Source organism: Athene noctua, chromosome 18 (genome assembly GCF_965140245.1).
Source record: "Athene noctua chromosome 18, bAthNoc1.hap1.1, whole genome shotgun sequence".
Taxonomy (NCBI): Eukaryota; Metazoa; Chordata; class Aves; order Strigiformes; family Strigidae; genus Athene; species Athene noctua.
The window spans coordinates 8,469,280-8,494,249 of NC_134054.1; the positions used below are offsets into that span (position 1 = coordinate 8,469,280).

General features: G+C 37.9%; 1 protein-coding gene across 1 annotated transcript in view; it reads right to left on the reverse strand.

The window, feature by feature from the left end:
• The window catches only part of CA10 (carbonic anhydrase 10), a 208,511-nt gene that overhangs the window by 110,353 nt on the left and 73,188 nt on the right, over positions 1 to 24,970 (reverse strand). Inside the window, exon 4 of the mRNA XM_074922213.1 lies at positions 16,012 to 16,154. Coding sequence (XP_074778314.1) covers positions 16,012 to 16,154 — 143 coding nt within the window. The remainder of the gene's footprint in view (positions 1 to 16,011; positions 16,155 to 24,970) is intronic.

Here is a 24,970-nt window from a genome sequence, read left to right on the forward strand (position 1 = left end):
AAACAGACTCCAGAAGTTCTGAATTAAAACTTCCTTGCAAACACTAACAGGCCAGAATACAAATCCTACTGGCTTCTGTAGTCAGCGGTGCTTTGGGAATTCAGGCAGAGACAAAGCAAAAGGACTAAATCTTGTTATTTTAAGTAAGAATATCACCACAGATTTTTTTGTAGAACAAAGATGAAACATTTTGTAAGTAGGTACATCTCCCTGAGAATACACAATTTGGGCAATCATGGCATGGAAGACCTAATCATTTCAATGTGCTACTGACTTTTAGGGATGCAGCATAACTATCAGTGTCTAATTCTGGTTCTTCACCTACATGAAGTGACCTGGACTTTAAAATTAAATACTGTTATCTCAGCCAGTAAGAGTTGAAGCTATAAACCTTGTAATACATGTTTATGTTGTGCAAATTTACAAAAATAATTAAAGAATCTTGGTTTTTTTAAGGAAAAAAAATATTTAGGTATATTCAATGCAATTTCACTGCGCTTATAAGATGATCAGTGGAATTAGTAAGCTAAAAATGATGACATTTGAAGCAAGTAGTGTTGCAGAAGCTAAATAACTGGTGTAATTGCAATGTCAGTATGGGTTTCCATAAATTCCAGTCTATTATGAAAAAAACATATTTCCAGTGAGTGCTTTACCCTTTTATCTCATCAAATTCACTGAAAATTTGCCTAGCTACCTTTAATTTACAATGCATTTACTCTGAGGTGTCAAAGACAGTCTGAACTGCTTTATATTCAAGAAATAAAGGGAAAAATTAATTTCATTAAACTGCAGGCATTTAAAAGCTAGGTTTTCCTTACCAAGAAAACCAGGCATTTTTGCAGGCTATTCTTAGATGCCTGTGTTAAAGCAGAGGAATGCTAGTTAATGTTTCTGGAGAGAAGTTAGGATTAAGGCAGCCAGAATCTGCTCAACAGACAGACCCACAGCCACACTGGTTGACAGAGCTCTCTGGAGGTTTCTAGTCCAACATCCTGCTCCAAGCGGCACTACTGTTAGTCCTGCATAAAGCAATCCACGGCTTCATCCAGCTCAGTCTTTCTCATGGATTTTGTGTGGAAAAGAAAAAAGAGGGTGTACCTTGCACACAGTCCATGTTCGGATATGTCTCACTGACTTCAGTTTAGCAAGTTCCTACCTCTTCCCGTGCTTTTTGCACGGATTTGTGTAAGTATTGCATAGATGCACACACAGCTGCGTGAAGGAAGATGCTAAATTTTTAGTTGTGGTTAATGAAATCCTATAAGCAGCCACACGTCCCTTGCCCAGTCAATGACTCACCTGTGTCCTGAAGCCACCAAAAAGCAGAACCACTGGCAATTCCATTTTACCAAAACTGGGATTGTGATGTACCCACAAGACTCAACTTATATATTGCAACTAAGTGACAACTTTCAGTCACAACTGACCTGCTTTAGATGGAAAAGTTTTTTCCTGCACTTTCAAATCCATCAGCAGTAAATGCCGAAAAACTAACCAACCTTGTTTGCTAATTTGCATTCTTTGCTAATTTATACCTGTTGGCTAGCTACACAGAACTTCCTCTCCTTTCCTAGAAGTAATACCAGCAATGTCATATTTGTTACCGTATCCTGCTAGCAAATGAATTAAATTTACCACTTAACCAAGCATGAAATTATGTTTTCAATAATAATTCAATAAAAGCTGCATAAGCTGGGAACAATTACATATCTCATTGAAGAATCCAGTATCACCAAAGGTGTCCATTTTAGACATTAAATAAGGTGTGATTGCCCATCTATAGTGCATCAAGATAGAGAGCTGATAGCCCAGTTAGCTTCAATGAGCCAACAGAGGATGCAGGTAGTAAAGCTTATTGATTGGGCTCAAAATACCATAAAAATCTAATGAAATGTAATTTTCATTTTGAAAAAAAATTGCAAAAATGCTTTAATGCTTTGTGGACTCTTGCTGCCATGGCAGATCCTGAGATGAGAACTATCCTCATTCTGGAATTGCTATTCCAGTTTCCTTCTTGTTGGCAGCCAGCTTCTGTCTGCTCTAATTGGGTGCTGGTCCTCGTGCTCGCTACAGCAGTATAATTCTTTTTCATAACATTTGATGTGCAGAACTCCTCTCTCTTTCTGTCTTCTCAAGCTATTAAAAAATGATTGCAGTCAGACGAACAGTAATATTTATAAAGTTTGTTGTAATAATTTGACATACTCAATATTTCATCTAGCACAGCTGTTTTATTCTCCCATTACATACACCAGATGCTGTAATATTGTTCCTAATTTATGCGTGGAGTGTTCAGTTAAAGGCTTCTGCATACTTCCACACCATACAGCACTGCCTTACAGCACAACAGCACAGCTCGCTCTCTCCAGTAATCACCTCTATGCTGCTCTCAGGAAAATGGTAGTCCCAAACCTTCTAAAGGTAACAGATGGTATCTGGCAGAGGCAGGAAGAAAAGTTAAAGTGCTGGCATGTATTTCGCTCCTCCCAGTAGCTCCTCTTTTTAGGAATCTCTTTAGTGTATAGTTCACTGCACATCCCTTTACTCATATGATTAGTTATGCAGGGCACAGCGGTGCACTAAAAAAGGACAAACATTACTAGAAGGACAAATATTACTAGACAAAGGATTTTAGATGTTGAAATGGATATGTGGTTTCACAGCTAAAGGGCTTTCAGGAAAAGACAAGTCTAAGTGGAAGAAAGGATATAAACAAAATCCATTGGCCAGAATAATACTTAATCCTTTCAATGAAATAATCAGAGAGCCCAGAACTAGCTGAGGGGAGAGGCTGGGTTGAGAATACTTCATTATTAACAGCATTATCAGAGATCCGGAAATGAAATAGGTTTTACCCAAAGAATGATGGAGATGCAAGTGAAATACTCCCAGACTTGTGATGATTTCTGGGTTCTTATCTAGTACCTTGTAGAGGTTTTCATTAGCACAGCCTTCAATGAACAAACATATTTTGGAGTTTGTGGTGAAGAATATATTCACAACTACGTTTCTGATTTTATATTTTTTGCTTCATTTGTAGGGGATGAAGGGTAATTGTTAGCAGTCCAGGCAGCAATACATACAACATGATAGTCATTGAGAATGAATGATGGGTCCTTTCATGGGGATATTACGCCTTCACTTGCAGAGGTGAGCATTCATCATGAAACTGTTCTGAGACTTCTTCCTTCTAAATAATTTCTCCTCTTCCCTTGCGCTGTTTTGGGAGAGTAGGAACAGGAGGCGATAAAGCAGCTGGACACATATAAACATCTTGGTGATATTTGCAGTGGTATTCTAAGGGGAACTGAGTAAACTTTCAACTTCAAACAGCATTTAAAGAACATGACATTTGGAAAAATATCAGTCCATTCAAATATCCTGAGCTGTTTAGGCAGAAGTTTCCCCTAAACCACGGAGATGAATGTGGAGATGCCCACCATGGCTGTTTGAGCTCCAGACCAGCTGTGCAGTGCCAACTCCGATACCCTGTTTTCAAAATTTAAGCTGATACTTCTGCTCGTTCTTCTCTGGGCTAGCTTTGGTGGTTTTGAGCAGATTCTCTTGTAGAGTACCTTTGGCCTGCGAGACTTACCATATAGCTGTAGGAGGATTTTAGCTGTGACCTTGCTCAGTGTAACTATAGCAGACCTTACACACATCCTCACGTTGCAGTTTGCTGTGGTTCTCAGGCGGCTTTGTGATGTTTAGCTCCCTAACTTGAATTTATCATAATAGTAAGAAAGCAGCATACCATTTATGTTCAAGTGCTGCTGGATCTTCTAAACAAATTTCTTCTAAAAGAATGAAAACTCCTTGAGTGAGACACTCCTTGAGTACATTGTTAAGATTTTTATCCAAGCAATGTTACATTCTTAGTAGTTTATTTACTTTAGTTTGCCTGTGATGTTGAATCCTCAGTGCTGTACTCCCTAAAAGATATTGAAAATGATGCAGTTCTGCTAGAGAAAATAGCAGCTACACACTGACATGCAAACCAGTGACGTTAACAGTGGCAACCTACAGGATATGTAATTCCTTTCTTTAATATACATCTGCCCATGAAATTCCCTGTTTGTTACATAAGTCCTTAGCTTTGATAGCTCCTGCCTTCACAGACACAGGCTGCTTGCAGTAAGATGCCTATGACAAAAGATTCTGCAAATAATTCATTATAAGAGTAACAAACTGGTTGTTAACCTGTTTCCTATTTTCCCTGCACTAACTCCAGTATCTGCTGGCCAGTTTCATCCAGCTTTGACAAAGAAGAAGATAACTCAGTGGTTTGTGAAAATTGGGTAGAAGAAAGGACCAAACCAATTTTGTACTGAGGAATAGGCAGGTAAAACCCAGGTATTACAGACTGTTAGCAGCAGTCAACTGGACAATCAGCAGGTGCATTTGCAGGGTAGCTGGCGCAAAGGAACTTGGAAATAGCCACAGCATTTTCTGCCTTTGCTTTCTAACGGAGGGGATCTGTGGAGTAGTGGAGAAGTGATAATGGGGGACAGAGGCTATAAAGAAGCTAAAATGAGATTCTGTATGAAACCAGGCTGCATTATTTCTTCCGTATGTGGAACATTTTGTGTTAACAGGAGATTTGTCACAAAGAGGCCTCCCAAAAGGTCAAACAAGATACAAAATAATTTACAACCAATATGTAGCTACCTGAAGGTCTGGGGACATTTGGGTGATGGCAAATGTGTAAGTAGATGGCAAAAAACTGCACCATAATAGAGGAACGTTCCATCTGAAATTTTATCCTAGATGCTGGCATACATCCCTGTGCTTCCAAACAATGTCTTTCTGTAAATATACATATATAAAAGGAGCGTGGTGTAAGCACTGTAAAAAGCCTGGATACAACATCCATCTGGTCACGGGCAGACAGTGGCTTACTTGCATTGAGAAGATTTCAAATAGACAAGATAAGGTGCCAAAGTTTTAAGTCTAAAGTTGCGATTTAGAGGCATGGATTTACTGTTGCATGGCTAATGAATCCCAGGATCTCTCCAATACAGCCTTCTGTCCATGCCAAATCCACCTTGGGAGTGAGGTTCTGTGTGCAGAGTTTCTCTCTCCAGTGTTCAAATCTGTCCCTGGGCAACATCAAACCAGAAGACAGGTTTAACAGTGTTTCTGTGATTCTAATTGAGCAATACCTAATAAATAGCCCCGTATCTGTCAAACAGGGAGTTACATCCCAATCCATCTTCACGCTATTGAAACCATGGCAGTCTGTCGTTTTTTAGTAACACGCTGAAAGAAAATATCACAAATGTGTATTTGCATCAGAAGCTTAAGTCACTCAAAAGTATCTATTAATGTCCATCATATAAACAATATGCTTTACAAAACTAAACACAGAAATACATTTGTTTAGAAGGGTTGTGATGATATCAGAAATATATTTGTGTGATTAAAAATTATTCACATTTTAATCCTTTTTTTTTCCAAAGGCTTCTTTGCACAGTATATTTGAATGCTATTTTGGGTAGAAGTCTTAAATGGTCCTAGATGAAATAGGACTAGATTAAATAATTAGTTAAGGCTAAATACTTAGTTAAGGCAAAGTATCTTCAAAGGAGCTTTTCACTGACACCTCAGCACAGCTATTCTGCTCTTGGCATAGCCCTGGAAGATGCTGTGATTTAAAGTCATATCTGTGATATATTTCTTTGCGCTGTTTGTGTGGCAGGGAATGGAGACTGCAGAATGCGAGTATAGGGATTTAATACTATCAGTAGCAAATTACGATGCTGATATGCTGCCTCCAGCAGCTGGCTGGGCCACAGAAGAAAGGATATGGGAGTAAAGGATATATCCATTCGATTTTACTACACATCCGAAGAAAGTCAGAAACCACAATTTGTCCTTATTAACCCTTGCCTGCTCTTCTTCTTCCCCTTCCTCCTCATCTCCAAGATATACCTCAAATGTATTTATGTTGCAACATGCCGTAGAAGTTAGTGTATTGTATGCAACATCCTCCTACGCTGAATAGCTTCCCTGAGACAGGTGGTACTGAGCTGTTAAAATAAATAAGAGTGCAGCATGCACTACTTTTTCTTTTTTTTTTTCTGAGCAGTATGTCACAGGTTAGTGATTAGCACTACTTATATGATGTATGTTTTCACCTTGATCCCGAAGGCAGCTTTGAGATAGTCAGACCTTGTGAATTCGTAACACGGAAATAAAAAGTCATCTTTCTTGAAAAAATTATCTTTTAATAGTCACTTCAGATGCTCCAACTGCCTTTGTGAAACAATCTCCTCAGGGTATATCAGCACCCATCTGAACTTCCTTCAGATGGTTTTAAGCTGTGATGCAAGATACACAGATTTAAGTTCAAGATAACTTTACTGATACCGTTACTGGGAGCTGGAGCTGATGCAATGGAGACAAAACATAAATTCAAAAAATCAACAGTTTATTGACTTTCCTTACAAATGATGCTGCTTCTTCAGAATGATGCTTTAATCAAATGTCTTACAGTGAGTTTTTGGATTCCGAAAAATAGACTGCAGGAGAAACCTTATCTGTATATTCATTTGCCTTTGACTGCTGAAGTGATGAATGATAGGATACAGCTTTAGAAGAAGAAGGTAAACTAAGAGCCTCATACACACAAAGGCATACATACAAATACACTTCTTTTTCCTATAAGACAAATGTTCTAAATTGAGACAGGCAAGATGAGCTGCACTCTAGAGAAGACTCATGAAAATGGGACTGTTACGTTTTTGGCATTTTCTACTGTTGCATTAAAATTCTACATTTCTATTCTATTCTTCTATGCAAAAGGAAAGGTTTCTTTATTTTAATAATCTCCTTCACATTTGCCAGTTAAAACAGACTCCCCTATGATTTCTGGTAATCAAGTTCAACTTCCTTTTTTCAGTCTAAAACCTAAAAATTCCATTGTCAGATCTACATTGATAGTTTGGGACTGTTTCTTTTTCAGAGACACAAGCAATAACTTGATAAAGAAGCTGGAGGTAAAATTGTTCAGTTATAATTGCTTTCAGCTGAAAGTTACATAAAACAAACAACAGTTACAGATCAAACACCCAAGTGACACAGAGGGCTACCACACATCTAAGCAATACTACTACCAGCTATGATTTTCTGTCACTTTCTGTACAGAAACAACATACCCAAATGAAAAAAAACGTAAATGCAAAAGGATTATTCTCTTCCCAATTTTCTTGCAAGGCCTGCAACACCCATAACAGAGGCTGTCCCTTACATCATGAACAGTTTCTTACCCCCAATTTATGTACACTTGCCTCCTCTGCTCCAGTATCAGCTACTGATGGTTTTCCTCAGCCTGAGTGGCACACAGTTTAAACAGCCCCACTGCTTTACCATCCACATCCCAGTTTGATAGGAACTGCTGATGCACAAATTGGTTTTTGATTATTAGATACAGTTCATTGACCACTGCTTCAGTTTTTTTTCCCTTAAGCTCCTTTCTAGCTTCTAATCCTAAAATACATAGTTTAATTCTCCTATCTATAAGCAAACCGTGCCTGCTTCCATCTTCAACAATCAGCGATTAACAGTACCAGGAGAAAAAACAGTGAACTTGCACTTCTCTCTAACACCAAACTGCCACTCAGAATTCTGAATGGCACATTTGACTGCCACAGCAATTTGTATTTCACCCTGGCAGCAGTGTTATTTATCCCCATCTTTTCTAGCTTAGAGCAGAATTGATGTGTGTCTATTATAAAGTACCTGCTCCAGCTGCAAGACAGGCAGAAATCCCTGCTAAATATATGGTGATTTCTTGATTATAATCAGTGTAAAACAATAGAGGGACATGTGACTAAGAGAACTGTTATCTGTCATGCTGGAAACACAAAACCAAAAAAATGTTTCACAAGGACCACACTTGCAATTATTCTGTGCTTAACAAAACGGGTTTACTTAACCTTAACGTTCTTAATTTTTACATGAATGCACTGATGATAAGTCAAAATGGATCTTGGATTATTTCCTGATTGTTTTCACTTTTTTGGGGTTGCTGCAGCCCAATGACAAACCAGTCCCCAGTCGATAGCTTTAATAATTTTGGATGAAAGTCAGAGTTATGTAAAAAAGGGAAGGGAACCTTTTCCCCAGGTTCCTCAGTGGCTGCGTCTGATGCCAGTTTGTCAGGAACTGGGTCTCTTACAGCTCACACTTCACAGCCGCCACCAGCAGGCCACAAGCAATCACTATGCCTCTGCTGTCTGCGTACCTCTTCAGAAAGCTGATGTAGTACCTTACTCCCACAAACGGATCTTCAGCCAAAATGTATCTCCTGCCTGGACGGGCAGCAGACACCTAACATACATTATGAAGTCTCTTCTCTCCATGTACAAACTGGTTTCCTAATCTACATTCTGTCACAGAATTCCAGAGCAATTTGTAAATCATCTTCAGGAAAAATATCCTGGATATAAATGTATGCTTGATGGATGCAGGATATAAAGGCTGATCAGCTAAGAGTCAGTCGTGCCACCAACTTCAATTGGTGAAGAACCAAAACCAGCCAAGGTGCTGTTGGAAGCACTATTCATTAGGCAATGAACTCACCTGCCAGCTAGGAAGCTGCAAAGCTCAAATGTTTGAACTCACATAGGAGAATAAGCTAATATTGAAAGAAAAAGAGCTGAAGAAGAACTATTTTGAACTGTTTATAAATAACTATTTATTTATCCGTTCAAAATAATTTCAAGCTGGGCTTATACTGATTACAAAGAGAAAAAAAAGAAAACCTGTCTTGGATTGCTGTGTAAATTATTCTTAAACGTTTATGAAACTGTTGCAATGCTGTTTTTAAACACAGTAATGTTGGCTACTGTAGCTATGTAGCTATTTAAAGTTCTGAATATGTCACCTTACTAAAGGACTGATAACTGAACATAACAGGTACCCAGCATTTCCTTTCAGAGAAGAAAAAGAAAAGAAGTCTCCAATATAGAAAACCAGTGATAAAAACTGCTTCACCAATTGCAGCCTTTTGCTGTTGAATTAAGAGCACAAAACTGTAAAACGTAGAGGCCTGGATTTACCAGAAGAGGTATGTGGATTCTCATTAGTTCTGGCTGGCATGGCAAGTGTTTTGCCTCAGATGAACTGGTGGCAGCTGAACAATAACCTTATATACGTTAGCATCTTCCCAGGTATCTTCACTTTGCTAATATGATTTAGCTTCTTTGTACAAAAAGACATGGAACATCCTCATCCATTACAGCAGGCTCCCTGTAAAAAACATTTCTTAGATACCGTGCCCAAAATACCCACTTTCAAGAAAATATTATCCTATTTTACTAAGTTTCAATATGTCATACATTTTTATGTTTGTAACGCAAAGAATGACTCACCCTCTGAGACCAGGAAATGTTTTAACAATGCTAAAATACCAAATTATATTCCATGTAAAGCATATGGTGTTAGGAGATTTGTACACCTTTACTATGACAGCAGGATTGGTGTGAGAGAAAAAAAATCATCAGCCTTTCTATATCAGTGGTTATAGCCCCAAGTAAAAAATCAAGTACAAAGACAAGATATATGTTACTTTTACTTCTGCCAGGCTTGAAATAAATATCTAGGTTTATAAATAGACCTAAGTGCAGAATGAAATAAATCCAAGTAAGATACTATCAAAACAATGCATGTTGTATATTTAAAAGATCGAAAAAGGGCATTAAGAACAAAGCTAGTACTTCTGAAAATTCCTTTGAATATATCAAGCTATTTTGTAGTTGGAGGCCAACTGCTGCTCCAATCTTCTTTTGAAGCTACATCATTAAGAACTGAAAACAGGAAAGCAACTTATTGCAATAAATAACTGAAGAGGGGGGAAAAAAAGCAATGGACAAGAGCTTTGGCTAGTATTGGTTAGCCCAGCTTCAGTAATATCACAGACTCTTTAACCTTCTAATGGAGCTACTGCCCAATGTTCCTAAGAGCAGATTCCCTTGATGTTTCAAATAACATCCCACTGAATGCATTTCCAGGGTTAGCACACCCACCTTTGCAAGGATACCATGGGTTACTTTTAATTACCACTCAACATTAACATATAATTTGAACAGCACCTTTCAGAAGTTACCTGCCAAAATGAGAACGTATCCTGAGCTCTAAACAGAGTACAGTATAGCTTGTGGAGTAAACCTGCTGAATCATTTCTTGCCAGATCTAGGGTCTCCTAGGAAGTTTCCATGGCAGACAAGTGAGCTTGTTTTATGACACTAGACAAGATTAAATGTCAAGCAGAGTAGTTATACTAGAACAAAACCCCCTTGATACTATAAAGAAGCTGTACAAATGTGTTCTTGTGCCCGTTCAGGACTCCTTTACGATTTCAGTGGTGCTCCACTATCCCAGACAACCAGAAATTTAGAACACACCAAGATGCACATCTGAGTCCCCACATATTCCAAACGGATTCAACCTCCAGAAAGGACCACTGAAGTGGTAAGGAAACAGAAGTCCCAGTATAGAGACAGGTCAACACCCTGAATATATACGTGTTTCCCTATATATGGTCTACTCACAGCAAAGTTTGCAAGTACCTCTGAAATAATACTTAGCATTTTTTCCTGTTCTAAAGTAATTGATGAGGTTGAATAAACAAGTTACTTTAACCTGCTTGTCTCATTTTATGTTCATTTACCAACACATCTAAGAACATGCAATACTGTAGAAGTATTAGAAATGCTAAACAATTATTTAAGCAGCAATACTGTATTTTGGTTTTTATTCATTAAAGTTTTTGATGTTTGCATCAGACTTTTGACTTTCTAAAGCCACTCTAAATCAAAACATCCTATTATTAAGCCCTCTAAAAATTCATCACAAATCAGTTTACAGATGACATTGATGTCTTATTGCTATCCATTCCTCCTGGACCATTTCTAACAATTCATTTTTTATATTCCTGCAGTGCTGAAATATGGTTCACACCAGTATCTGTCCTTTTAGTAATCACCAAAGCAAAGCTTGGCAGTTGTCATATATTGCACTCTTGAGAAAAATGCTAGTAATACTCTGAATTGATTGAACGGCATGGAATCAGAACTAGCTGGCAGAGAAACCATTTAACTGATTTCAATTCATAAATCTCTTTTCTCCTATCCTATTTTAGTTTAGAAAATGCTAAATATCACCATTACCTTGTGATACATAGAATGAACAAATTATTTCTAAATATATTAATTTAAATAACACGTGATTGCGTTCATTAATGTCCCATACGAGAAGGCAGACTTACGGATCTTACTGAGTAACTTTCATTTCTGCACACTGAGCTAGAGAATGTACGTAACAGTCCTTGGCCAGCAGACATTGATTTGTTTATTTCCCCAGAGGTCAACATCAGGTACAATGGCCTTCCTTGTCTTAAAAATAAATTGATCTTGAAACAGAACTTTACCTGCTTTAAACCACAATTGAAGTCCTTGAGCGTGACCTAAAATGATTAGTAAGACATCACTTACATGCAAGGTTTAATTAATTGGTAGGGATGCACTTAGTGTCTAAAGCAAATGCTGTTACTTAACACGTTTTTAGGAGAAAAAAAATAAGTACGGCCAAGAACTGTAGCTCAGTCTTAAAGAATCTTGGAAATTTTGAAATTAAGTCCACAGGGAATCAGGAGATTGAAGGCAGATGGGCTCAAGGTAAGTCAGGGGGCAGACTTTGGGCGACGAAAGGCAGAGCTCGTGGAGAAGAGAGACGCCAGCACTGGTGAAGGGAGGAAGAAATCCCAGCAGAGGACTAGCTCACTGGGAAGTGAGGTGATTTGTTCATCCACTATTATTATCCATGACAGTCTGGAAATTCCTGTTTAGGAAACTGAAACCCACAGTGCTTGCTGCCTAAATGGCACTAGACTACACTGGCTCGTCGGTTAAGCTAGTCTGTTGTCCTGTTGCTGACTGCCTTGGTGCTTATGTGAATTCAAGTCAAAAAATCAGAGAAAGTAAAATGGTGTTTTCCTTTGTGACAGAGTGGAGGAGTGTGATTTGCGTATTAATAAGGGTTTGCATTGTTTATGATAAAGGACTGTTTATCTGAAATGGGCTGCATGTAAAATTCACTAGAATGGATAATCAAGAGACAAAGCTGGGCCTGAGAGAGAACTGAAACTTGGGGAGTTTCCTCAAAAGCAGCATTTCTTCTGGGAAATTTATCTGCATGTAAACTCATTAAATATCTTGTGCTGAGATTCTGGATCTTGAAATCCAATTATCTGTATCAATGATATTCAGCCTTCAGGACCTGAAAAGCCACTTTCTCAGGAAACAGAGAAGCACAAACACACAAAGTAACACAGCACAATTCAGAGTAACATCTGATGATGCTTGAATTGTAAATTGCATGACTTGATACCTCACTGCAATCGTTGGACAGCACATAAAGCAATACATTATTGCTCATTGGAACTTTATTGTGAAAAATTGGATCAAAGAGCTATAACTATTTGGCAAACTGCATTGCCATCCCTTTTGCTCCTGAATGGAATGGGAGGAATTTTCTTCTCAGCCTCAGATCAGAAGTAACTATTAAGTCACCTGCTGTGTAACCGGCCACAGACTGTACTTTTTTCCCCTTGTAGGCTGCGGGGTAGGAAGGCAGTGATGTTGTCCTTCATAGTCTCCTTTCAGACCATCCCTTTGCTTTAGGAACAAAAAAATTATTACTTTATTCCCAAGCGGTCTAAAAATATTGTAGGAAAGTCTCAATCTGGTTTACTAAAATGCCTTCCATCACTAATACTGAAATAAAATAAACTGTCTAGTGGAATCGGCTAGAAAGGTATGTACTTAAGGTAGAATCTTTAGTCATAAATTCTGTAATGGAATGGTTTGCAACAGTTTCAGTCTGCTGAGGTAGAAATTGAGAACTAAACAGGTAACTGGTTTACAAAAATTAAGCAATGCTCCCCACCCTGAAAAACTAAAGGCCTAAGAGAAATGAGTGGCAAGGAATGAAAGAGTTAAGAGGAAGCATTAAGTTCGTGGTCATATCACCCAGGTATGTGTTACCTGAATTCCTCTAGGCTGGTCTTGGATTCTGTTCCTATAGGTGAACCACTTCTGTTCCTTCTTAAGTTAATTTCAAAAGTGAAGCACACAAAGTAAAAATGTTGTTTTCAAAATCAAATAAATATTTGATTTCTCAAACCCAAATAAAACTGATTTCAACTCCGATAGCAAAATATTTTGTTAAAAATTCAAAGTTACTGTTTCAAGACTTAAGTGTACTGAATGTTTCCTTCCCTCTAGCTCTCTCTTAAGGCTTGACTCTCCTCCCAGCTCCCTTTTCAGAAGAGGTGTATAATTCTGACTCTGTGTGCAACTAGCTGTCTCTCTTGTTCACTATGCATGTAAGCTAGCTTATTATAACTTTGATTTGAAAGCATATCAAATCCCTTTTTTATTTATTCATCATTTTTCTTAGGATCAGTTCCATAAAATCCTTTCATGTACAGCATAATCACAGTTATGTCTTGTCTAAGAAAATCCCTGGCTGCTATATCAATTGGTTCATTGCCCTGAAAACTGAAGTGCTTCAGCCCATATGAAACACACCTCCATTTTTAACATATAAAAAACATTACCAAAAAGTGAACACAAATATACTGCCCGCCAAATCAAATCCTCACTGAAGCCTTAACTATGAGCAAAGAATGTTTTTTAAGACATTGAAATTGCAGTCTTTTCCTCAGATGAGAATTTTGATTCAACCATTTTAGAAACCTCTCTAGAACAGACTACCCCCAACTAGAACCAATCCTGTTCTTGCGACGTGACAGAAGACCACCACGGTTTGTCAGCAGCAGGATAATTATTTGTGAGTGTGGTAAGAACACCTCAGTACTGATACAGCATCTCCCAGGTTACTGGTGCCTGCAATTTTTTATTAATAATCAGACATTTGTTTTGCCATGTGCTTGTACAGAAAAACAGCCGAATTCTTAGAATTGCTAAAGACATTACATATTCTGGAACTCTTAGCTTTGATTCACTGACAACTTCCATATCATTCTGTTAGTGAATTTTATATTATGTCATACTGTAATTTATAAATAATTGAAATATGTCAGCGTTTACAAAAATAGCAGTCAATAAAATTATTTTTTTGTATCAAAAGGAAAAACCTCAATGATTTTCTACTTAAAAAGCAAAATATACATATTACCCTGAAATTTGGGCCATAGTGGGAAGGATCACTGTCCTTCAGTAAGTAACAATAACACCAATTTATCTTTTCTGAGATGAAGCTCACATCGATCCTGATGTACGTGCACATGTACCACCAGAACCTCAGCGGGACGTACAGAGCAAATTCCTAACTTCTCATGCTGTTTCCAGCAGAAATCTCATTTGTCAAGACAACGGGAGAAGATAAATCATTTTGGAATAGCCTTTTGTTAGAGCCTCTGCTTGTTCTGATATTCTAAGTCACAATGCCTTGTCATCTGCATTGTTCTGTGTTACAGACTGAATAAAAGAGAACTGCCTGCATGGAATAATCAACAAAATCTTTAAAATACCTTTTTAAGCATCCTCACATAAGGGAAGCAACAATAAACATTATGGACTAATGACTGTTTCTAAGAGGTTCAAGATGTTTTATTTATAAAATAATTTTAGAATTGAAAAGTATCAACCCTTCAGTTGGACAAACAGAATTGATAACTTAGTTATTTGAGGACTGTCCTTAAATTTCCATACTGTGAATACATTCTTTAGTGAAAGAAAAATCATTAAATATAATCATTAGGATTAATTTGTTTTTTGAAATGCTTTCAAATGATTATCTTGCTTTGAATGGTAATTTAGGAACTGAGTAGATCTCAGAAATTTTTTTCGGTGCTGCACACTAAAATTTGACTGTGCTCTTAATTTTTAGTAAGTATAAATTTTTAATTTTTAGTAAACATAAATGGAAAGACTAACTTAGCACCTGACCTTGGCAATGCAGAAAATACTTTTAAGAACCATGTATGTAAAATGTCCTCAACTATGCTATTGATATGAGCATGAGACTATTAAAGTGAAACATGCTTGGGATCCAAACCTGCTTTCACTGCTCAGATTTGTTAACCTTCTGCATTTTTCTCACCTCATACACTGCTGTGTAACAGTTTCAATTCTGCTTCTGAGCACTGGGTCAGCAGGCACAAATGCACATGCTTTCCAAATCTGGGTAACAACATAAGGTTTCTATATGTATCATTTAAAAAATAGTATTGGTCAGACATATTGGTTATTAAACTATTCAGCTGTGGCAGTCGCTTCTCAACAAGAACTTACCATGATGATTTTAGATAAGTAACATAGTCTTTGCTAACCTGTCGTTTCCATCTGATCCAATATCCTTGGAGATTTACTTATGATCTATTAAAATAAATGTTGCCATTCTGCTGTGAGATGTCCAATAAAAATTCTTATAATGAGTGCCAAGATGCTCTAGATAACACAGAAACTAGATCATTTTTTGAACATCGGTCTGCTTGTCCCATGCTGAGATATGCATCTCATAGTTCTTTTTATTTCATAACATAAAGAACGTCATTCATCCCTTCCTACCTCTTAACACGATGGCATTGCAATGTTATCCTGATTTAAATGAATAAAAGAAGGTCCTGGCCATCTTAAACAACACTTTTAGAACAGCACCTTTAAAATGCCATTCAGATGAACACCAAATTTAATTATGAACATGGAGTTTCTAAGTGAGATGCTATTCTTCCAGACAGCAGAATTTCAAGTAACAATTAACATGGAAATATAAATATATGCTAGAAGACACCTAAAAATGTATGGTTGCTATCTTTCCAGCAGTGATGGAACTGTGATTTGCAAAGTATTATGTTGTGGTTATTCTGCCTCAGAGCTGACTGAGGCAAAAATGTAAATGCTTTAGAAATACAAAACATAGCAAATGTTTGTAAGTGTACTAACTTCTTGTTTTTATATCAGAACATGGTAGAATACATACCTTTCTTCCCCCTGTGTTTATGCGAAGTGGAGTTAAGAAGGGATCAAAAATCATATGGCTGGTTTCAATATTGACAGGTGACTGTCTTTTCCCAACAGAGCAAAGATTCCAAGCTGAGTTCACCAAACCCCAAAAGGAGGGAACTGCAAAATATAAAACAGTGCAAGTTTAAGAAAAGTCTGGAAAGACTAGAGAAATACACGCAAGGCAGATAGCCAGATAATGAGACTTGTCTTATTGTCTGCACACACATCCTGAAACTGAAAAAGGCAAATTGATCTAGCACTTGAAATTTAAAATTTTGTACACAAAGATCAAATATATATTGTGTCGTATAGTTTTGATTCAGGAAACAAGGTTGGGTGGGTTTTTTCTTTTTTTAAGGTACCTAGAAATAATCCCAGATTCAGCTATAAATAGCTCATTTACTGTTAGTATTATTGAATGTTGATGCCTTTTGGGGCTTTATTTTTTTTTCTATTTACATGTTATTAACAGTTTTCATAACCTTTGCACCTCAGAGCATTCTTCTGATTTACAGACTGTGTGTGACAGTCTCCAAACCCAGATCAGGGGGAGGAGCCCATGTGGGGGCAGGAGCACAGGTGTTTTGCCCAGAGGGTGGAGCTGAAAACATCCCATCTGCTGCTTATAAAAAGCTTTTTGGTGGCTGCAGCTTAGTCTATGCAGGATTTTGTAGTGTGAATGCTTGTTTCTGTTTGTGGTTCTTGGCTGCTCTAGACTTTTGGTTCCTATCTGTAGTAGGCTTAACCCTTTAGGAAGATATTCCTTGGAGGGGAGACAGGTGGAAAATACCTTCTGAGTAGCACGTAGCCTTAGGAAAACAGCTGACCTTGGGGAGTGTTTTCCTATCATGCCTTATAGAGCAATGCAGTTATTTTTGCTCTCAACGTTTGAGTGTACTTACGTAAAACTTATTATATAGCTTCATTTAAGTTTTCTACAAAAGGAGATAAGCTTTAGGGTTCCTTTTGGGCTTTTGCTTGTGCAGTGAAACTGCAGCACAGGTGTCTACACAGAAGCAATGGAAAGTGTTTTGCAGTTATCTGTCTATTCCAGTAGTGCATGAGCTTGTCCACAGGTGTTCCTTTGATTATAAAATACCTGAAAATTCAGTTTTCAGGTGAAGCTTTTTTTAATTTGTGCTAGTCTGTCTGTGCATCTACAGGTGCTACACGTGCTGGTGAGCTCAACCAGCCCTGAAGGCATCCAAGTGGTAGAGCCATAACTGCCACGTTAGGGCTTGCAATGCTTCAAGTTTCACTGTATTCCCGAGCTGAATGGTTTTGACGTCCATGTGTTACCAATACCTTAAATTCAGTGGTGAAATATCTTTTCTTAACACCTGACATAGACGATCAAACCAGCTCATGTGCAAAGCCCAAAAGGGGTAACTACCCTTAGTATGTATGAATGAAATATCTAAGGAGGAATGACTGTGTAATGCTCTGGGAAAGCAAAGATTAGGGAATAGCACACAAAATGGCTGGAATTGCAGACCTCCACATCAAACTATGTCAGTAATCTCTTATCGGCATAATAAACCCTGTGCAACAACTCCCTAGAAGGTCAGATGGAAGGCCTTTAAAATAAGGAAAGATTTGGGTGATGAGAAAAAAGAACAGGTGGTAGAGTCTTAAAACTTTATTTGGCTTCTGTTTACCCTACTAGTCAATTCCCATTTTCACTGGAGACTTACATGGCTATAGAAGTTCCCAGAGTATGCTGAGTGATAGTGCTAATGCTTTGAAATTGAATAAATATAGTGCAATTAAAAATAAAACAGAGCACACTTAATTATTTGTGCTTATACCATAGGATCTCACTTCAATTTTTTGTCAGAGAGAAAATCCCTCTTTATGCATAGCTCTAAAAAAAAAGTTTAGGTTAATTGAGGTAGTCTGTTTTCCCTTGATAAATCCCCCTGTTGTTATTTTAAAAAAATAAATTAATGATGAAAGTGTAGAGCTGTAGGTTCAAGAGGGAAACTATGAAATGGGAAATCTGTTGCTTGAATGGTTTCTACTATTACTAAAAAAATCTTCTGGGCAGAAATACTCTTGGTATTGGTAAAAATAATTCTTTAGCAAGCTCTTTAAAAATAAATGCGGCAGACATGGTAAGGGCAATAAAATGGCAAGCCAAACAGGGCAGTCCATTATCTTCAAATACTTATTACTTAAAGAATTTATGATATAACAGGGATTGTCCTAGAAAATCTGCACTAGAAAATAGCTCCTATGAAGAGATGTTTTATAATGTTATTTCTGGTTCTGACAGGGAAACGTTGCATTCTGTCACACCAGCCCACCACCAGAAAGTCAAGAAGGTGGAGCTCCAATATTGTGATGTTGCACTGCAAAGGTTATACTTGTCACCCAGACACGTAAGTCTGTTGCAATCTTTGATTTCCTTCTAAATGCCCAGGAAGCTCAAGCTTAAGAATCTCTCCAGTATGTGCTTGTTGCTAGCCCTGTTATGTATGGTCAGACAAAAAGAAAGAGCAGCAATGGAAAAGCTACCCCAGTGATCAGAATGACTGTGCTTATGCTTCAACTAAAGGTTAATTATGGATGACTGACCTATGACTGCACACCTAAGTTAACTAGTGGATGGGGATATTATGCAATATTAATATCTGATTACATTTAATTAAAGTAATTAGTGCTGTTGCTTAGATGCTCAAAGTAGTAGAAAAGTATTCAGACCTGTAATGGAAAAATCCAAGGAGGCTTTATGTAGGAAATGAAGGCTGAAATTAAACACAAGTACTGAATTAACTGTTTAGTGTAAAGAAATTAGTGTATGAATCTAGGAAAACATATCAAAATATTCATTATTTTATTACTCCAGCTTTGCTAACAGACAAGGTTCTACTAGAGGGTTAAGTCATTAATGAAACAGTATCTCCTTCCCCACAATTATGATGTATTTCCATAAAAATTTAGTCATGTATGAGCAGGAATAGCTTTGTGTGTGGACCACCGAAGCATTTTAGCCAGCAGAGTGGCTCCTGCGCTGTACAGGAGCTCCTCTCACAAGCTAGTTTGCATGCAGCCCACAGACTAGCTTACAGTCTCATTTAACAAGGTTCTCTAGCTACTGGTGGTTATACCGAAAGTTTCTGTATACTGATCATGTTGCCTCTGCCTTCGTCTATAAATCCCCCTAAATTTATACAGTTTGAGAGCTGATTTGTTGCAAACGTGTTACGTAGACATAAGGTGATAAGCTTTTGTCTGATCAATGTCATGCCTTCCACCTTCTTGTCACAGAAAGAAAATTGGATAAATTCAAAGTTTATTGTCTCTGTATGTTGGTACCCTACGGACAACAGACTTTCTCTGTGTGTGTTCTATGGAGAGATGGTGAGGGGGATTACTTCTATTTTATCCCTATGCAAAAGTCTCTGACACCTGTATTCAGTCTGTATCTTATTGCAGCTGCTCTTTTTTCAATTTACTGGGAACAATTTATATTGAGATATATGAATATGCTCTAGTATCAGCATGACACAGTAGAATGAGGGATTCTGATAGCTTTTACCAAACCTATGCATAACAACAGGGAAATAATAGCAGCTAGAACAATAAAGCAAGGATTGAATGCTATTCTCCTAGTGATGAGTACCAAGGATTTGCCTAAATAAATACAAGCCTCCCCTCCCCAGAGAAAAGCAATGAGGGAACAGTGTCCCATAAGGATGCCCTTCTGCAGGTACAGCAAACTTGCAGATAAGCACCATGGTGCTGCCTACAGTGTTTGCTGATGGACATGTAATAGTCTGCATCCATGTTGTGAGAGGAAGCAGTGGTCTTCCCAGGATGGGATCAGACATGCATGCTGTGTATGACATCTTAAGTGCTTGATCTTAGAAAAAATGATGCTGGACTCAAAGGTCTAGGTCACGAAAGGATTGTGGACAGTTAATCAGTGTCTCCTAATCACTTGTCTGGCTGTCGAGGGCTTATTTATAAAAATGTTTCTTGGGGTTCTACCCTGTGCTCTGTTTCTGCATCTTGCTTTTAGCAAAGCCATAAAGTTTGAAGCTAGAATTCCTCTGAGGCACTTTCTGAAGAGTCCTTGTGATGCACTGTCTGAAGTAGTTTGGTCTAGCTCAGAAGAAAACAGATGCATCACTTGGGGTGGGGTGAGATGAGACTGTGCCTCCCAGCACACCTGGCTCTGGGGACAGAACTCCTGGGGGTTCATCCTACCGAAGCTGCCCTGGGCTCTGTCTCTCAGGGATATTCAGGTCCTGGCTGTGTTCTTCCTTCTGAAATGACTGAGACTAAGAGGCCGTGTCCTGCCTGGTGAAGCATTACCCCATTAGCTCTCAATTTCACAATCTAGGGAGTCCTAAAGATACTTGAATTTACTTGGAAATGTGCCTGCAATTGTAGAGAGTGGGTCTGCAAATTTTCTACACCAAAATCATAATCTCTAAGTCATAAAACATATGAGAATTTATTTAGGATAAAATCCTGTCTCTCTCCTTGCTTTTCTCCTGTTTTAAGGCTCTGATCTCTGTTTTGTGCCATGATGAATCACTGGCAGGATCCATTCGTAGTTGTACAAAGTTTCCAAAGAATCCTAAATTTCCCCCTCTCCCTCCTCCACCCTCCTGTTCATAGATTTGTGCTACCTTCCTCGGTTCTCAACTCACAGTTTATTTTTGTTAAGCTAACTTTTGTTAAAAGTGCTTAACCTTGGCCACACATGTGATTTATTACTACTCTGGGAACAAAAGCAAAGGGCAGGCAGGTTTCGTGCATGGTAGGCAAATGATTTCTATCGTTGCAAAGCTTTAATATCCAGGAATTATTCCCATATTTATCTGTATGGCGTCAGAGTTTGGGGAAAAACACAACAGGCTTTCTACTATGTTCCTTGTGTTTACTCATATAAATAGATGAGATAGTATAGCAGCAAATCAGATAGAGAGTAAGATATCTGGGAGAAAAACATGTTTAAAGAAGCTGCCATTCTCAGAACTAGATACAATTGGAGACTTTCCTGCCACCAACCTCCTGACTACCTTGTGTGTCTTGCTGATCTGATGGTCATGCTTCCTGCACTGGGCACTTGGAGTAAGACAGACATTAAAATAGTGTTACCTGTGTAAACATTTCACTGAAAAAACAACCTCTGATTTGGGTCTGAGCAATGCAGGGACTCTGGTTTAGGAGTAACTATAGAAGCAACACTTTGTATAATAGATACCATACTACACCGAATTCAGCATCTTCATATGCATGAAAACCCTTATGGAGTTGATTTTTGTGTGACCCAATTAAGAACTTCATACACTTGAATGGTAAAATGAAGGCTGGAATTGCCAGATCATAGGCTAGGTTTTAAGGTGTTATGTGTTTATTTTGAGCCTTTGTTTAAATTGGGCCAAGAAGCCAGCAAGCTTCAACAGAAGAATAAAGGAAGTGGCTAGAAGTAGTAGTTTTCCTTCAAAAAATGGTGTCTAAATAAGAAAAATGGAAAATATTATCAACTCTGACAAATTAAATACAAAACTAAGAAAAGCCAAAATAAGATACTGAAGAACAATTTTCTAAAGGCATAGAAGTTACTAATGACTTTTTCCAAGAGTATGAGAAGCCAGGATTCTGACTGAGTCTGTAGGGCCAGCTGACAATCAAGTTGTAAAAGGAGCACATAAAAAACCATCTAGCAGCAAGGTAGCATCAGTTCTTTTCCTTATTGCTTACAATATGCCTAGGGAGGTTCCCACACAGGACCTTCTTTATGGGGGAAGAATCTGAGAAACTGTCTCAAAATCAAACATCAGAAAAATGACTCAGTATAAACTGATAAAATTATCAAATTCATTGGGGTCAGTCAGAACTCTAGGATGAATACCACAGTGACTTGAATTGCCAAAATTCTCACTTAAAATCTGCATCAGCCTCGGAGAGATAAAAAGTAGCAAATGTGATCCCATTTTTATAGTGCTTAGTTTTCCCAAGGTATCTGCTACTGGTCACTGTCAATAATAGGAGATGGAGTCTAGTCAAGACAGTAAAGTTATTTCTGTGTTGTGCTGCACTAAGACTATAACTTCCTCTTTGAAGTCTGCTCAACTTTCAAGAGCACAGATGTTCTGAATTTAAGTTACACCAGGGCTCATGAGTTTAAATAAAAGGAGTCAACTTATGCCGTAGATCCTGTTTATATATTTAAGCTTTAACATCAGCCCTGGCAATAGCATAAAACACAATCAGATTGTATTTGTGCAGCAATTATTCTTGCCCTGTGTAATTACTGATCCCTCAGATAAAATCTCAAGCTACTTTATTGAAGCTGGGAATTGAAACCACAGAGAAAATCAGCTATCTATGTACATCAATAAAGCAGTCCATTAATTATTTCCACCTACTCGACTTGAAGAAAATTACCATACTAATGCCTCTGGATAACCACATGACCTGCTCTGCTTCTACATAAAAGCCAAACGTGAAGTCATAAAGGCTTTGAGAGATAAATTTGGGACACCAAAGAAAAGAGTATAGAATGGCATTCATGTAACTAATTGGTCACAGAAATCTCCAGACTGCAGTAATATTAGACAGTATCACAATGGTTTCAAATTTGAGAACTGAAAGTATTCTGTTTTCTTTTTAGGAAGCAAAAAGTTGATAGCTGAAATATATCCTCAAGAGTAAGGCCATTATTCAAGACAACGCTACCATTATTCAAAAGATGGCAAAAAAATATTAATTTTTCATCGACAAATTTTGAAACTTATAAAAAAATAACATTAATAACTCTAATAGCATCATATTGCATACTGCTAATTTCATACTGGTCTGTTCAAATGTTGACTTCCTTCTGCATGAAGGATTCTCAGGGATAGGTGAAGTTCAATAACTGCACTGGCTAACTGAGAAAACAGAAAACTGGAAGGGGGAAATGAGGAGTTAAGATGCTGGAAAGATATTTTATTTTAAAAAGTGTTGATTTTCTACTGTGCCTTTAACAGAGATCCTGCAATACCCTCTTCAATTTACCTCTTAAATTATAGCTGTTTATTTCTGCCTAATTAAACAGTTTCTTCAGTTAAGAGTATTACCTGGAAAAAAGTGTTTAGCAATCACAATTAGTGACCTATCACCTTACAAAGCTTTTGCTTATTTTCATCTACACATTTGGGATACCAGTGCAGAAAACGCTACCACTTCTTTCATTACATTGATTAAACCAGACTAATTCACTTTTATAAATTATGTTAATCTTAAAGAGCAGTTTTTTATAACAGCATGTAATTAGATTTTTCTCTGTCACGCTGTGGTGAGTTAACACATACACTAAAACTATACAGTCAAATACTACTCTAATGTTTCCCAAAAATATAGGTCAGCTGCTTAAAAGGTACTTACAGATGCCTGTCATATTATCTCTTATTTTTGCATTATTAATATGGCAGGAGTAGGAAGGGGTGTATCTATAGGTAGATAGAGGTATATCCAGGTCCAAAACTAAGCACCTTCAGTAACAATCTTCTAGGGCCGTTGTTACTACTATTCTGAAAGTATATTTACTTCTCTCGTTGCAATAAAAAGGATATACAGTCTTAGGGAAAACTGTCTTTCTGTGTAATGTTAGTCAATTTTCTTCTGCTGAAAGGTTTAGCATAACTATGTCAAGAAATGGAAATGAAAACAGATTAAAGGACAGTTTGGTTTAAAGGTTAAAAAGAAACTGGGATGTTTAGGGGAGTTGGCACAGATTGCTCATTAGAATGTCAGTCTTGGGTAAAGGAAATCCTTCCTGGTAAAAGAGCTAAAAATGAAAAAGTGGAGGGGAGGAAGGCAACACCCTCTCCCTGTCTTCTCAACACAAGACACTGAGCATACACGTGGACTGGATCAGTGCCTGTGTCTGCCACTCAGCCGTACGCTGGGCTCCCTCATGTCTGCCAGTGCCTGGGATGCTTGTATGAGTAAGTAGCTGCACCATTTACTTGCCACTCAGCTGGCAGTTTCTAATCAAGTCTGGTCAGTCCCTCAGTCATCAATCTCTGCCAGGGTTCAACAGATTCCCCTTGAAGCAGGCAAAGAACAAGTTGGCAATCACAACTGAGTAAGTTTGCCTGACACTCATTGTAATTTGAGGGGTGGAAAAGAGTGAGAGTTTGGCCTGGATTTAAATGTAGACTGAAAAGGAAAAGATGAAATGCAAAAAAGCTGCGAAAGTCATTCTGCCCTTTAAAGAGGGCCTTGCACTGAAATGCAGGAAATCCAGCTTTTGAGCTATTGTGTGTTCTCTAAAAGTAACCTTTCCTCTTCGGTTCTTCACCTTTTGTTTTTCTGTTTGTGCTGTGGTTCATGCCGTAGAACTGCGGGCTCTGGCTGTTCTATTAAAATGAATGACTGTTCTGAGGCTGGGTGAGTGAGATCTAAAGTTTTAAAGAAGATCCAGAAGAGAAGTGAAGAAAGCTTCACATAGATGAAATTGGAACACAGGAGAAAGTTGTTCAGAGAAAAGTAATTTGGAACTTATTGTTTTAAGGAAAGAGGAAAGACTGCTTATCCAGCAGATAACTTGAGCTCTGTTCTGTAGATTCAGCTTTATTTTAATGTCTTTGGGATACTATTGATCCTTTTGCTGAAAAATATAAATGAAGGAAAGAACGTAAAAAATTACAAAAGACAGCATATTTATTCTATCAAAAGTGCTCTTTCTGGATATCCCAGTGCTTCACAGCATACTGTTACTCTCAGTAAGCTAGAATTTAACTATTTCTTGACAAATTCAGTGTGTGTATGCATCCGTTAGTGCTTCCTTTGTTAGGATGAATATAGCGAGCACCACATTCTGAGACCACAGGGCGTTAAGGATTCAGTTTGGAGAAGGAAGGCACTGAGGTGTAAGGAGCATCCAGTAAGGATTAACCAGTCCCATTCTCCATAACATTTGTGCGTAT